This window comes from Epinephelus lanceolatus, chromosome 10 (genome assembly GCF_041903045.1).
Source record: "Epinephelus lanceolatus isolate andai-2023 chromosome 10, ASM4190304v1, whole genome shotgun sequence".
In the NCBI taxonomy this organism is placed as follows: domain Eukaryota; kingdom Metazoa; phylum Chordata; class Actinopteri; order Perciformes; family Serranidae; genus Epinephelus; species Epinephelus lanceolatus.
In genome coordinates, this window is record NC_135743.1 from 26,135,816 (window position 1) to 26,149,899 (window position 14,084).

The 14,084-nt window shown below is 40.1% G+C and overlaps 1 protein-coding gene across 2 annotated transcripts in view; it reads left to right on the forward strand.

Annotated features, from left to right (window-relative positions):
- Positions 1 to 14,084, forward strand: part of col14a1a (collagen, type XIV, alpha 1a) — a 191,236-nt gene that overhangs the window by 97,672 nt on the left and 79,480 nt on the right. For both annotated transcript variants that reach the window (XM_033640620.2, XM_078171876.1), the window contains exons 27-29: positions 4,070 to 4,193; positions 12,398 to 12,541; positions 12,816 to 12,980. In XM_033640620.2, coding sequence (XP_033496511.2) covers positions 4,070 to 4,193; positions 12,398 to 12,541; positions 12,816 to 12,980 — 433 coding nt within the window. The remainder of the gene's footprint in view (positions 1 to 4,069; positions 4,194 to 12,397; positions 12,542 to 12,815; positions 12,981 to 14,084) is intronic.

Genomic DNA, 14,084 nt, shown 5'->3' on the forward strand with positions numbered 1-14,084 from the left:
ATGTAAACAACCTGCTTACCTATCAGCTGTGCACACAGAGGCGTTAGATGGAGATGTAACCACTGAAGAGATGGGCGATTTTATGAACCCAAAAAAATGCATGACAAATTACAAACCAAGAAGTGAACAACTGGGCCTATAAAACAGGTCAGTGTAACATAACTATACTGAATATAATACAAGGTGTTAACTAACAAACTGACCTGTCAAAATGACACACGAGGGAGCATATATAGGGGCTTGGCCAAACCAAATAATACACAAGGGGCAACCAAAATGGACGACAACTACAACTACATACAAAGCAAAACTATTTAAACCCCAATCCCCCCCATGACATGCCAGCATATGGTTTGATTCAGTGAGTTGGCTCCAGGATTTAAGGCTGAATCCAAATGCCCAGATTTCACCGCACTTGCAGACTTGTGGACTTTGCAGGCGCGTTTCCGTGAAGTCTGGGAGTGTTAAGGTTTACAATTCATCCAGTCCACAAGGGGCCTCAAGTGGACTTCCTGTAGACTTCCAGAGAGTCCACTTGGGGTGCAGACTTCAGCAGACTTCACTGATTTGATAACCCACAATGCATTGCAATACGGACGTGACGTTGTGGGTTTTTCAACTGCTAAAAAAAACCCTTATGAATGTGTAAAAATAGTTATTGATAGTTAGGTCTATTAGAATGTTACTTGAATTGTGTAGGCCAGGAATTATATTCAACTTACTTATTTGCAAACATTTCTCATTACATATTAATACATATTAATATATTAATATATTTTTGTTGAGTCATAAAAAAGGCTATACATGGGATTTATATATATATATATATATATATATATATATATATATATATATATATATATATATTATACTGTGATATTTACTAGAGGTGACATACAATAACATGCAATACAACCAACAGCAAGTAGGTTATTAGTAGCGTCAGCCCCCCCCTAGTGATTTCCCTTCTGCCAGCTGCAACCTTATTTAGGTTTTTGTATAGCCTTGTGAACCAGCCATTCCTTATCCATTGCAGCATAATGTGAGTGACAGGAATTAAATGTAATGGAGTGTACGACAAAGGTTTAGCTCAAAGCGGTGCACCACAATGTGCTGCGTCACTCATGACCAGTTAGGACATTCCAATGGAAACCAATGCAATCTAACGGATTAAGTCGCTGACACTCGTTCGCATTACATCCAGTTAGGACACCTGACCTGCTAACTATTTCTTCTTTCTTCCCATACAGAAATTATGGACGTGACAGACATTTGCCCAAACAATGACTCTTGACCAGCCTGAGTGTACCCTTTGTCCTTTTGACCCATATGGGCTTGGCTCATTTATTGTTTCAGGAATGCTGCTGCTGTTGGCATTAATTGATTCTGGAAGGATGCTTTGGAGCAGAATTTCACCCAATTTTCTTTGGCTGTCACCTGACACATCAGCGTGACCACACAGCACTGTATCTATAGAAAAGTTTAGAAAAGTGAGGAGGAACTTTAAACCCCCAGTGACTCGATCTTTACTTTCTGGAAAGACTTTCCTCTTAGTTGCTGTGCAGTATTCGATTAACTCTGCTCATTTGCTGCCACTGTGTTTTGAGCCAGAAAACATTACTTTTCTGGCAGGAGTGGTGGTCGTAATAAGTTAAGTCTAGATGCATTAAAAAACTGGAATAGAGTTCAGATGGTTCAAGCATCGACTAATATGCTATCAACTTGATTCTACCATGAGCGATACTTTGAATCATGTTCCTGCAGTGAATATTACCAGCTCCACTGCCTCAGAAGGATCTCATGTATCCGGTTCATCAGTAGTAATGCCAGGCTCTAACTTGGGGCAATAATTCTCTATCATCATTGTGAACTAATTTCTTTGTGCTACTTGCCTGCGCGGCCCCCCCACTGTGTCAGCAGAGCTCAGCTGGTTCATTTGTCACACTGTAGAGGTGCTTGCTAAACCTTTTTCTTTCATTTGTGTAATGTCTGCTGTTACGCAGTTTGCTACCCTCAGTGTGCCCCATAACCCTCTGGCAGAAGGCTACCAAGAGCAAAACACAGGCTGTAATGTGAGAGAGTTGGCTGTACAGTAAAGAGAGAGTTTGGCTGGTGAATGTAGACCGCCCTGAGCCAACAACAGCACCATTAGCAGTCTGGAGGTAATGATAGTTGTTCTCCTCTCTTAGAGTAAGCCAATTAGATTGATTATAGCGCTGATTTGGGAGTTTGGACACATATATATTTTCTGTGAATTTTCACTTAGAGACTTGCACAGAATAAGGCTTTTATATCCCTGTCCGACATCGTGGTCTTTTACTTTATGCGCTTGGTGTGAAAAATATTAAGATCACCAGCACTTACCCAGTTGAAGAAAGGTGAAACCTGTGATCTGTTACTGCTTTCACCCACTGAACCATGAAAATGTTTCACACTGGTGTTTTGTGTGTAATGCACAGTTTAATTTGTACAGTATTCACTTTGTGGTGCTGTTTGGGCTGCACACCCAATTTGTATAATTACAGTGTTTCCTGCAGTGAAAAAAAGGCAGCATCTGTTTGATACTGTTAATGCTGTTCAGAATAAATGCAGAAATGTTCGGTGATAATGAGGTAACTATTAGGTTTTTGGACCCAAAACACAGACATTTGGCTTCACAGCGCTCACATAATGCCACATGGGCTGCTCAGAGCAGTTTGCTTTCTTGGTTATTATTTTGGACGAAGCAAATCTGTACAAACTAAGCAGCAACCTTCAGGGCTGAAAAATGAAGCCAATGTGAAAGTGCCAAAAGCTGCAGTTCCTTGAACGGCCACTGGCTGGCTACAAAAGGAAGTCACTTCCCACTGAACCCCATGTTAATACCACAGACTGTAAAAATAATGGATGTAGCCACTGTGAGCAGCTGTGTAGGAGTGAGGGGTATAAAAGTCAATCCTGATACAGTTGTCATGAATGGGGCTCTATGGGGATGGAGTTGCATTTGGAGCCAGCCTCAAGTGGCCATTAAAGGAACTGCACTTTATGGCACCTCTATGTTGACTTCATCTTTATGGCCCAGAGGTTGCTGCTTGGTTAAAATTCCCAACTTTACAGCAGAGATAAACATGTTTACAGCTGGTACAAAAACAGTTTGGTCTCAATAGCTAATTAAAACATTCAAAGTGAGGTTGGTGAATTTTTTTATAACTCACCTGTTTCAGTTCTTCGAAATATGGCCACCTTGGGTCACTTCTGGATCAGAGGCTGTGATGGCTAAAATGCCAAACCTGAGGCTTCAAAACCAAAGTCCACAAAGCAATGGTTGATGTCACAGTGGCTACGTGAATTATTTTTGTAGAGTCTGTGGTACAAACACGATGCCTGGTAAGACTAACCTTTTAATGTGACCTCAGCATTCTGCCTCGCTGCTGCCCCAAACACTTTCAGTGGGCGGGGGTACTTGACAGACAAACTCCCTCAGCCAGTCAGTGTAACAAAACACAGAGGAACATCTTCAAAACCTATGGAACCAGTTGATAAATTTAGCTTTTGCCAAATCCAGTCAGAAGAATGTCAAACGTTTTTTTTCCCCCAAGAAACTCTGCAAGTGTATACTTCTCTTGTTTAATTGTTGTTGACTCTATTTTTGCTTGTTAAGTCTACTAGGAAGCGTTAGCTGCCATTTCTGTGCTTAGCAGTATTGAATGAAATGCAATCCCTGATTGGCTGCTTATGTTGTCAGCTTTAATTCGGATCCCTGATTGGCCCAGATTGTATTTTAATTTCTGCAAAGTGTTTGGGGCGGCAGCAGGGCCAGACTGATACAGAGAGTGAAACAGAATGTTGAGCTCATGTCATCAGGACTTTCTTACTAGGCTAACAAACGCACATTCTAGTTGTATTGTGACTGACATGAGTGTGAGCAGATGATTGAATTTTTATTTTTGTGTGTCTTTTATTTTTATTTCCTTTAAGGAAAGTTTAAAACAGCAGGGGTCCAGATGATGGAAATTCAACTTTGTATAATTTGATTTGAAGTGTTATTTGAACTTATTTCACTTATCTTCCTGTCCGTCTCTCTCTCTAGGTTGCCATCGCTCAGTTTAGCGACGACGCTAGGACAGAATTCCAACTTAGTTCCCATGGCAACAAGGAAGCGCTGCTGGAAGCAATTCAGAAGATCAGATACAAGGGAGGAAACACCAAGACAGGTCAGGGCAATATGTTATTGGTTAATGTATGAATTTTTCATGCAGTACTACAAGACGGGTAATTTCAAATGTCAAGTCGAAATTTACCTCAACCCGTTCACAAATCAATTCCACTGGAGGTTTCCATGAGTAGCTGTTCTTGAGCTTTCAGCTGTATCACACAGTCTTCCTCAGCAGATAGAGTTTGACCATTTTTCAGAATGCTTTTGCTCATTTGTCCAAAATTTCATGACAACTTGGCAAACTTTGAGTTGAGATAGATCAACCACTTTACAGCAACTGAGATCAACTTTAAACCTCGACTTACCAAGAACAACCTTGATAAGCAAACTTAAAGAAAGCATGTGAAATCTGGAATATGTGTATGAAAATGCCAGTTTTCACTGATATCAGGATACTTGTTGAAACTGTCACATACTGCAGAGAGGCAAGACTTTGAATGTGGGGTTACAAGCTTTTTAGGGTTGTCCAGCTGTGTTAGTAAACACAAGGTGGATGTCAGTAACTGCTAAGTGCTGCTGTGGCTTTACAGGTAATACTGGTTGTTGAGAGGACTCGGCTAAATTCTTGGTCATGGCTCAGTGTCTGTTCAGAGTAATTGTGTCCTTGAGCTTGGCTATCAGCTCCAGGGCTGATCGCACTATCATCTCCCCACTTATCCCTTCCTCCCCCTTCTTACTCATGTCTCTCTCTTCTTGCCTCCCCTCCATCTCCTCTACTCTCCTGCCAACCTCCTACTGTCCTCTCCTCCCTCTCTTTGTTGTCTCTCCTCTCTCATCTTTTCCCTTTATTATTGTTTTCCCTCTTTTTCTTTCAGCATTCCTCCTTTTTTGTCCCCTATTTTCGATCTTCTGTTTACTCTTGTGGCCTTATTTTGTCCTCCATACCCCCTATACATACATCTAGTGTACTGCCTTACAGGTGGAAACAGGTGGAGTTTTAGCTGACAGGGCAGTGTTTGTGTTTGTGTGCGTGTGTCTGTGTGTGTGTGTGTGTGTGGTCTACAGCAGAACAGAAAATAAACCATGAAATCTCATCTTACCCACACAAAGAGAAAGAGGGGGCAGCCAGCTCTCACATGGTTCGGCTAATGCTCACAGACTCACACTGTCCCCCTCTCCCCTTTTCTCTTTGTCTCCCACCCACACACACGCGCACATACATGCACATAAACTACCTCAGCATGGAATTAATCCTCTTCAGCAGCTCACACATAATGCCTTCTCCTCAGGCTTCAGACACCCACACAGCTTTTATTGTTTATATATATATATTCAGCATCTTAATACGATACAGTCTTTGGCTTTTCTTTGATATCTGATGTTGGCAAAAAATGTTGCACATTTGCGATCTGTCGTTAGCGTAGCTAGCACACATTAGCTCGGAGGGCCAACTTGGCTTGATTAATAAATTATATGAATGCCGCACTGTCACCCTAAATGCCCGGCCAATCCTTGCTGAAACTCACAAAAGATATTTTTTTAATGTTAAAATATGAGGAAAATATGAATGTTGAATTGTAAAATAAGCTGAATTGTATCAAAAACTGTGCAGTAAAATACCTTTAGTTGTTACAAGGTCATAGTCAGGGTCATCTTGACAAGGATTACATTGAAAACTTTTGCAAACTTTAAACGTAAACATTTATTTATTAAATTTATGAGAGTTTAAACACATTTTTATTGTGTTACAATATTATTTGAATAACACTTTTTTTTTAACACAATTTGTACAACAAGATGTGTGATCTGATTATAACTCTTGATTATAAAATAGATCTGGTAACTAGAACCTGTTCTATATTTTAAATTATATATAAATATATTCAGAGAATTTATTAAAATGTATATTATCTATTTAAGAGACTTCAGACAGGAGTGAACGTTTAATCATGGTTTAGTTTCAGTCATAGACAAAGTACACAGGTACTCCAAGTCAAATATTACTCCAATGAAAGTGTATTTTTTTTTTATTTATTTTTTTTAACACTGGGTCCTACTTAAATCCACAGCTAAAGAGAAAATGCTGAGTAAAAATATTTCTAATCATGTAAGACAACTTGCAGGCAAATCCATAAACAGTTATTTGACCAAACATAGCACATAAACAGGAGTGACTAAGTGCAGCCACCTTTGTTTAAAATATTAATCTGGAATCAAACAAATATTTACATACCCTGACATGCTTTCTCAGGTTTGATGGTGATTTCTTAGGCTGTGATGAAATTGTGCGCAGTAAATAGAGCAAACATTTAAAAAGACCCAAATAATTCTTCATTTAAAAAACCAACATGGACTCGAGGTAAAGCCATTGATGATCTATGGGGGAATCTTCATCTTTACCTGCTGCTGTAGCCACGGTAACACTGCATAACCAGATACAACCACCTGCTGATAACCTCTCCTCTCTACCTGTCTCACCAGTGAACTGCCCAATCTGAGTGGCACATGCGTGAGGTAGAGGTACGGAAACATCAATTCGACAAACAAACCACATGCAAAACTGCACGATCACAGTTCATGGATTTTTGCATTTTAGAAAAGAGAAAAAACATTGTCCATTGACTTCAAAGCAAACATAATGAGAGCCTTCATAGAAATGCAGTTGAGTCAAAAGTACAATATTTTTCTGTCAAAGTGAAGTGAAGTGGTCAAAGTAATAAGTTTCCAAAAATAATAATGCTCAAGTTAAGTACAGATACTCAAAAACTGCACTAAAGTAAATGGACTTTGTTACTGTCCACCTCTGTTTGGTGTTGATATTTTCCTCTCATTTGTGATTCTTGATGCTCAACCATACAAATTCTATGTTCTTCAGACACACATATACTGAGCTATTATACTCTGTACCTAAACCTCCCTACATACATCTTACTCCTTTGGTCCTCGTAGAGATGGATCAGTAGTTGTTCTGGCTTGCATTACAACCCTTAAGTTTGCACTCCAAACCCAAACTATTCCTTTTCCCTCATTCTTAAACCTCAGCCTCTCCTCAGAGACCCCATCAGGGCCCCTCACTGGGTCTAATTCCCCTGAAGCCCTTGAATAAAAAACTGTGGTGTTTTGCCTCTTTAACCCCGCGCCTCTGGCAGACATATCTGTGTGGATACAACTGCTAGCCAACGAGAAACCCCACAGCTTTAATGCCTTTTTTATGCTTTTACTGTAAATGGCTAGCTTAGTTTATATCTTCTGTCGTATACCCCTTGGGTCAAGCAAACACACTGTAAATGCATTTTAATATGTGCTCAAAGCAATGCATAGATTCACAGCAAAGTTACAAACTCCAGTCAGCTCCATAAAGGATTGTTTTGTAGGGGATAAAACTGCACAGTACATTTAGGTTTCTCAATCATGTTTATCCATTCTGAAACTTTTTGTTAAAAACTGCTTATTTAAGGAAGCAACCTGCATCAGGTCCTGGCTGCTGCGGTAACTATGAGGGATGAGTACTTTGCTCGATGGCACTGCGGAGGTTCACGGAGCAGAAACTGCTACTTATTCAGCTTCTGTGCCAACTTCTATTGCTAAGCCTTTTCTCACTACCCATTTTATAAACAGTATGTAAATGATGCCTCCTTCTTTAAGACTTTACAGTCTGTTTTTTCCCACAGTCAGTACCCTCTCATGCGAGTGTGAGGGCAGAGCATGTTGAGGATTCAGGGTGTTGAAGCTGATATTCAGAGATCTGGCTTTTCACTATGCATTTATTCATTAAGGTATTAGTGAGCCTCTGACTGGCTTGGTGAATGACTGATTTAAAGTAGCTGTAATAGTCTTTATCCCTGTATATATACTGTAGTGTGTGTGTATATATATATGAGTAAGTGTGTGTGTCTTCTGAGATTGATTTTCATGCTCTACATGAGTAATTGTGCTAATCCCCGTCTCTGCTTGTACAGTATATTCAGATTGAGGAATTGTGAAAAATGTGAGCTTGTGGGCAAGTGTGAAGATTTCTTTGTATGTGTGTGTTAAGATGACGGACTTCCAGTATGTAAAGCAGTGTTAATTTTAATCCTTAATTGTACATTAATATATTCACACATTAGATCACTTAAGACGTGATTGGCTTTGTGCTACGATTTTACTTCAGCAGCCAGTCTGACTGCTTCAGCTGTAGTAATGCAGTTGTGTGAGACCCTCACACAATTTTAAAGGTTTATGAGTCTTTTATGAGTTCAGGAGTGGATGTATGAATGGCCCATGAATGAGTTTCACTGACTATAAAAGCCAGCGAGACCCATTCAGAATCCATTGTATATTTTCAATAATGCATTTAATTGTCCAATTTTATTTCTGAGGAACTTACTGTAACTTTTTAAAAATTGGAGGACTTCATAGCTCTTGCTGTTCACAATAACCCTGACACAATGTCACAATCTGAGTGTCCATAAACAGATTTATATGCACATGTTGAGGTATCACACTAGAAAAGGTGTATGGAAATGGCAAACTTTGACAAAACTTCCTCAAGTACACAAAATAGTTTTTAAGCTCACTCAAGGTGGGTTTGCCTTCGTCTGAAAATTGGGATTTGGAAGCACGCCTTTGCCTCATAAGTTCTGACGTAGCAAACATTTGCCTCACATGACTGATCAGCTGTTTCCACTCAGCTTCTTCCCGGATATTCCCACTAAGACGCAATTTGTCTTCGTCTCTGGACAGCATGAAACATGGCCAATGTTGGCTGACAGGAAAGAACAATTTAAACTTGCGCAATTGAAACAAATTCCTGAAGACCTCTCCCTGTTTTTCTCTCACATATATGGGTTGAATTGCCAGTGCGACTTGTTTTGTTTCAAATTCACAACCTCTACTTCTCCTAAACTGTGTACTGGCAGATTACAGACATGCGTAAAGTGTAGGATAAAGCCTACTGTATCGTGCCAAGTTCTTAGGAAACTATGCTTTGCGGAGTCTAGTTTGTTTGCTCCAAACCAGTTGATGGAAATGTGCCTAATTTGAATTTCTATCTTGGCAACATTTTAAAAGTTTGCTTAAAATTTGCCAAACAGTTGAAAGAAAAAACAGCTATAATATCCTCACCTGCAGTGAAAAACTCTATACTTAATTATATTTCATCAACATTTTGGATACTATAACAGGAGACATGCTTTTAACTATGTTTGTTTTCTTCCATTGTGTCCCTTCTTAAATGACAGTGAGATAATTGGTAAACTGTTGCCAGACAGGAAGCCAAAGCCAGACTGATATGGATTTCGTCACACACACAATAAGTGATGGATCGCTGATAAATGACAGGCTTTTGAACCCAAGATCCACTGACATGTTTTTGTTTTGTTTTTGGTCGCCCTCCCTCCACGTCTGACCCCTCTCGTCTCTCTTCATCCTTAACCTTCTTTTCCAACTCCCCCCCCCCCCTTCTCTCTCTGTGTGCTCCTACCTGCTCCCCCCTTTCGTCTTCCACCACCCTCCCAACCCCTCCTCCTGCTCATCCCCCCCGTCCCCTCTGCTCCATCCTGTGCCTCACTTCATGCCTGGCTAGCTGCTGTAATTCCAGTCTCGCCCAGCATGATCAGAGGACAGTGTAGAAACAGATGTATCACTGGCAGATATCTGACAACACAACACTTTACAGGCCAAGCACTCTATCATTTGTCATCACTGACAGCCCAGTGAAAGAAAAAAAAACAGTAGGAGGAGGCGGGGATGTAGTCTGAGGGTTGGTTTGGTCAGACATTTGGAGACAGAGACACCCTCAGGTGTCCAAGAGGTGTTTGGTCAACTGAAAGGCCGATTTACTGCTTCATCTGGTTTGTTTTTATTGCAAAGTTCCCTCACACTCAGCACCTCTTTTAATAACTGAGACACACTCTTGAACACACGAGAGGAGTGAGAGGAGAGAGTGTTAAAGGACAGAGGGAGTTAAGAGGATTAATGGCAGCGATTGTCCATTTAATTATGAAAAGGTCAGGTGGAGATGAGTAGATGAGCTTTTTGAAGTATTAATGCAAATTATGATGGGCAGTATGCAAAAAGTGGCATTAAATAAAAATGACCTACCTGTGTGTGGTGATGATCAGGGGACTGTGCTCATTAGTGTGCATGCACAGAATGAGTATATCGCACACGCGCTGGTGCTTATATTCAGTGTGTGTGAAGTCTTCAGCACTTAAGACCAATTAAAGCCATGAAGGACACATTGCAGGTCACTTTCTCCATCTCTGAGTAACAATAATGCTTTGCAAATCTGCAGATACGTTATTTGCTAGTTTCGTACGCATCATATGAACAGTTCTAAAGTGGTGTAATATATGAGCTGACTTTTTCATCTGGAGTTGGAGGGGATGGTGGGTGGCGTGTCACCGCTAGGCAAGATGCATGCCAAGCTGCTGACCACTGCAGACCACTGTTCGAGAGCAACAAAACAGGTTGTGATTTATTGAGTCATTGCTGTGCTTCCAGCGGCTTTTTAGGCACCAAACATGAATGTTTTGTGGAGACCTGTTGCTGTTTTTCCAGCAGGGATAGTAGCTAAAAAAAACAGTTGTTTTTTACTGAGATATAGCTGCTTTCCCAGCTGGGATTGTGCCCCCAGAACAGGTAATATAAGACAAAAGATTATCTTTTCCCAACTATAACCAAATGATTTTTGCATATATAGCATATCCATAGTTTGCTGAAAAGTGCAGTGCCAACATTTTGTTTGGTGATTGGGTTGTTCAGCAGAGATCAAGCTCACTTTAGTCGTCAGCTGTAGAAAAAGCTGTCTGGAGGCAAATAGATGAAGAGAAATGTGATTTAAATAATACTGTGCAAGTGAGCATGATGCTTTCAATTTCATCTTTAACCTTGCTAATGATCTGACTGTTTTGATTTTTATTTTTGCACATAGTGCGTCTTAGAAGACGTGAGGCACAACTATACACAAGGTATCATTCAGTTCACTGTCAAGTTTGTATTGAAACCACATTGGCTGATTTGTTATGGGAGGGTCTTGAAACCTTTCAGAGCTGTCTAGACAGATCTTTCTGACTGATTAGGTCCATTAGCAGGTGACGTGCACTATCTCAAAAGTTCATCTAATTTTAGCTTTTTGACAGACTGAATTTAACATTTCCATGTTTGTCTCATCCTTCAGTGTTCAGGTCTCATTGAAATACATCAGACAGTGTCTGCTCGCTGGCATATTTTAAATGCTAATGGCAACCCGGCCTGAATCTGGTTTCAGGAGCTTTTAGGTCACTTATTGTCATGTAATAATTATGAAAATGTGTTTTATTAATGTCCCTGGAAGAATAAAGAATACTTGTTTTTTTTTTAATTAGCAGGTACATTAAAATTGTAGCAAAGGTCACAGGCATTCACATCCATGCTAGAGGTGGGGGAGAGGATTTTAGACTGTTAATGAAGACATCTGTGCTTTCAATAAGTCTGGTTTGCCAGGCGTCTATGCCTCTGTTCCAAAATGTTGCACCAATGAAAAAATTAAGCTTTATATCAGAAGAAGAGTGGTGGGGAGAGGGTAAAGCACTACATAAAGGACCATAGTAATGGTTTTGCATTTTTATTTTTAATATGAATGTGAATATCACTGCTGAACTGTTTCATGTTTTCATTGCGTTATTCCTTCAAGGCAGCCATTGGTTCAAATTTATTTAACTACAACATGAGAACTATCTTGCAGAGACTTGAAGATGGTTTGAGTTAAGTTCTCACAAAAAAAATCACTTGGCTTTAATTTTTCTCCGTTGTATGGTTCAGTCAGAGACACATCAATGAATTCACCATTTGTAACAAATGTTTATACTGTACGATTTGGCAGAAAAGCCTCTGCTGTTTGAGGGAGCACTCAAAGAGTCTGGGCAGCAACGAGAGAGCCAATCCTCCCTTAATAAACATACATGAACATTAAATCAACTATTTGAAATATCACATAAGGAGGAGGTGGGGGTGCTGGAAGGAGCTGCGTCAGCAAATGGGGCAGGCCTAAACGTAATCAGTGGAGTCCCAGTCATAAGTGCCTGAATTTAATTTCCTGCTGTACACCTGCAAGGATATGGGTGAGCATCACTAGCTAAACAGCTGTGAGTGAGCCAGTGGTTTTGAGGTATATTGGGAATAACAGATCCACCCATAACACAAGGTATAAATACCAAGTACAAATGGGTATATGGTTAAACGTGTAACTATACTGGTATGGTTGTTAAATCAAGAAGTTTCCTTTTTGTCTCCTGTCAGGTCGGGCCATCAAACATGTGAAGGAGTCTATTTTCACGCCAGAAGCTGGAGCTAGAAGGGGTGTTCCTAAAGTCCTGGTTGTTCTCACTGACGGACGTTCACAAGATGATGTCAACAAAGTGTCCAAGGAGATGCAGATGGATGGTGGGTATTTTATTGACCCAACAGAAAAAGTCAGTGGTAGTTTAGCAAAGCTGATTATCGTTGATAAAGTAAGTTGTGTGTGTTGGAGGCCAGATCCCCATTCCCCCTCTCCATTCTCTGATGCTTTATGTTACAATTTACTGTTACAGGACATGAGACTGTTCAACCATTAGTTTGAACTCCATAACTCCAGCAATGTGTTACATTACTTCTCTTAATCCTTTCCGCTGACTTTAAGCTTAAAATTAATCTTCTTGTTTAACTTCATTCTCAGGCTACATCATCTTTGCCATTGGCTTTGCCGACGCAGACTACGGGGAGCTGGTGAATATTGCCAGCAAGCCCAGCGAAAGACATGTCTTCTTTGTGGATGATTTGGATGCTGTGAAGAAAATCGAAGAGCAGCTCATTACTTTTGTCTGTGAGGCCGCCACCGCCAGTGAGTAACACCTTATGTTTAAACCAGAGAGAGGGAAAGAGACCAGGAGGAGAGTTTAGAAAGGACTCTTGTTGGTGGAGAGACACAGACGGTGACATAAAGGGGACCTTTTATGCGTTTCCTTATTTTCTGTCATGTTACAATGTCAGATGTTTATATTAAAAGTGGCCAGATTTTGAAATAATGAGGTAAATGTACATGAAAGTAATCTGTGTGAGCAAAAACCTCATGGCTTCAGACCGCTCTGAATACTCTGTTTCAAAAGGGTTGTTCTACTTTGTTTACAGGTTAAATCAGGTCGTTATAGATTTCTTTATATGGTCATCTGCTCCAGGCACACTACTGTAAGTGTTAACATTACGTAGCCTACACTGCTACATGTAGATATGTGTTCAGGGAAACATGTTATCTTGGTTGCTGATGTTTTTAATTTCACATCCAGTTGTGAAAATTTTGGTTTAGAAGCTTTTATTGGTGTTTTTTTCACAGTAGAAAGTGCCACTATACTCTGTCACAGTCATTCCCACTGCAGCAATGACCGTGCAGAGACGCCAAGCTACTGAACACCTTGAAACACTGACCAGTCAGAGCAGACTGAGTTTTTTCGGGGGGTGGGCTTACAAAGACAGGTGCTAAAACAGAGCATCTCAGACAGAGGGTGAATACAGGTGTTCCAGCACAGATGAGAATAAAGTAATCAAGCATGTAAACATGTTCTTGTAGAAACTGAAAACACAAGTATGAACCTAAAAATTAGCGTAATAGGTCCTCTTTAAGAAAAAAACAGGTTTCCCGTGCTCATGAAATTCCTGGAAAAGCTATGAAATAAGAAAAACAGTTTTCCAGGCCTGGAAATGGTTTGGAATTAACAGAATCTTTAGGAAAAGTTTTAAATATACATTATTTTGGCTATTGTTAAAAATGTCTTCATAAAAATCCCAAAACATTTCTAACGTCACGTGAAATATGTTCCTTCTATTAGCTACTAATTTAAAATCTAGTGCTGCACAGCCTGACCTTTGAAATGTCAATAGTAACATGTGGCACACATACGTGTGTGTAGCTGGTTCAAATGTTTAACAAGCAAGAAAAGTTAGCAAGCGC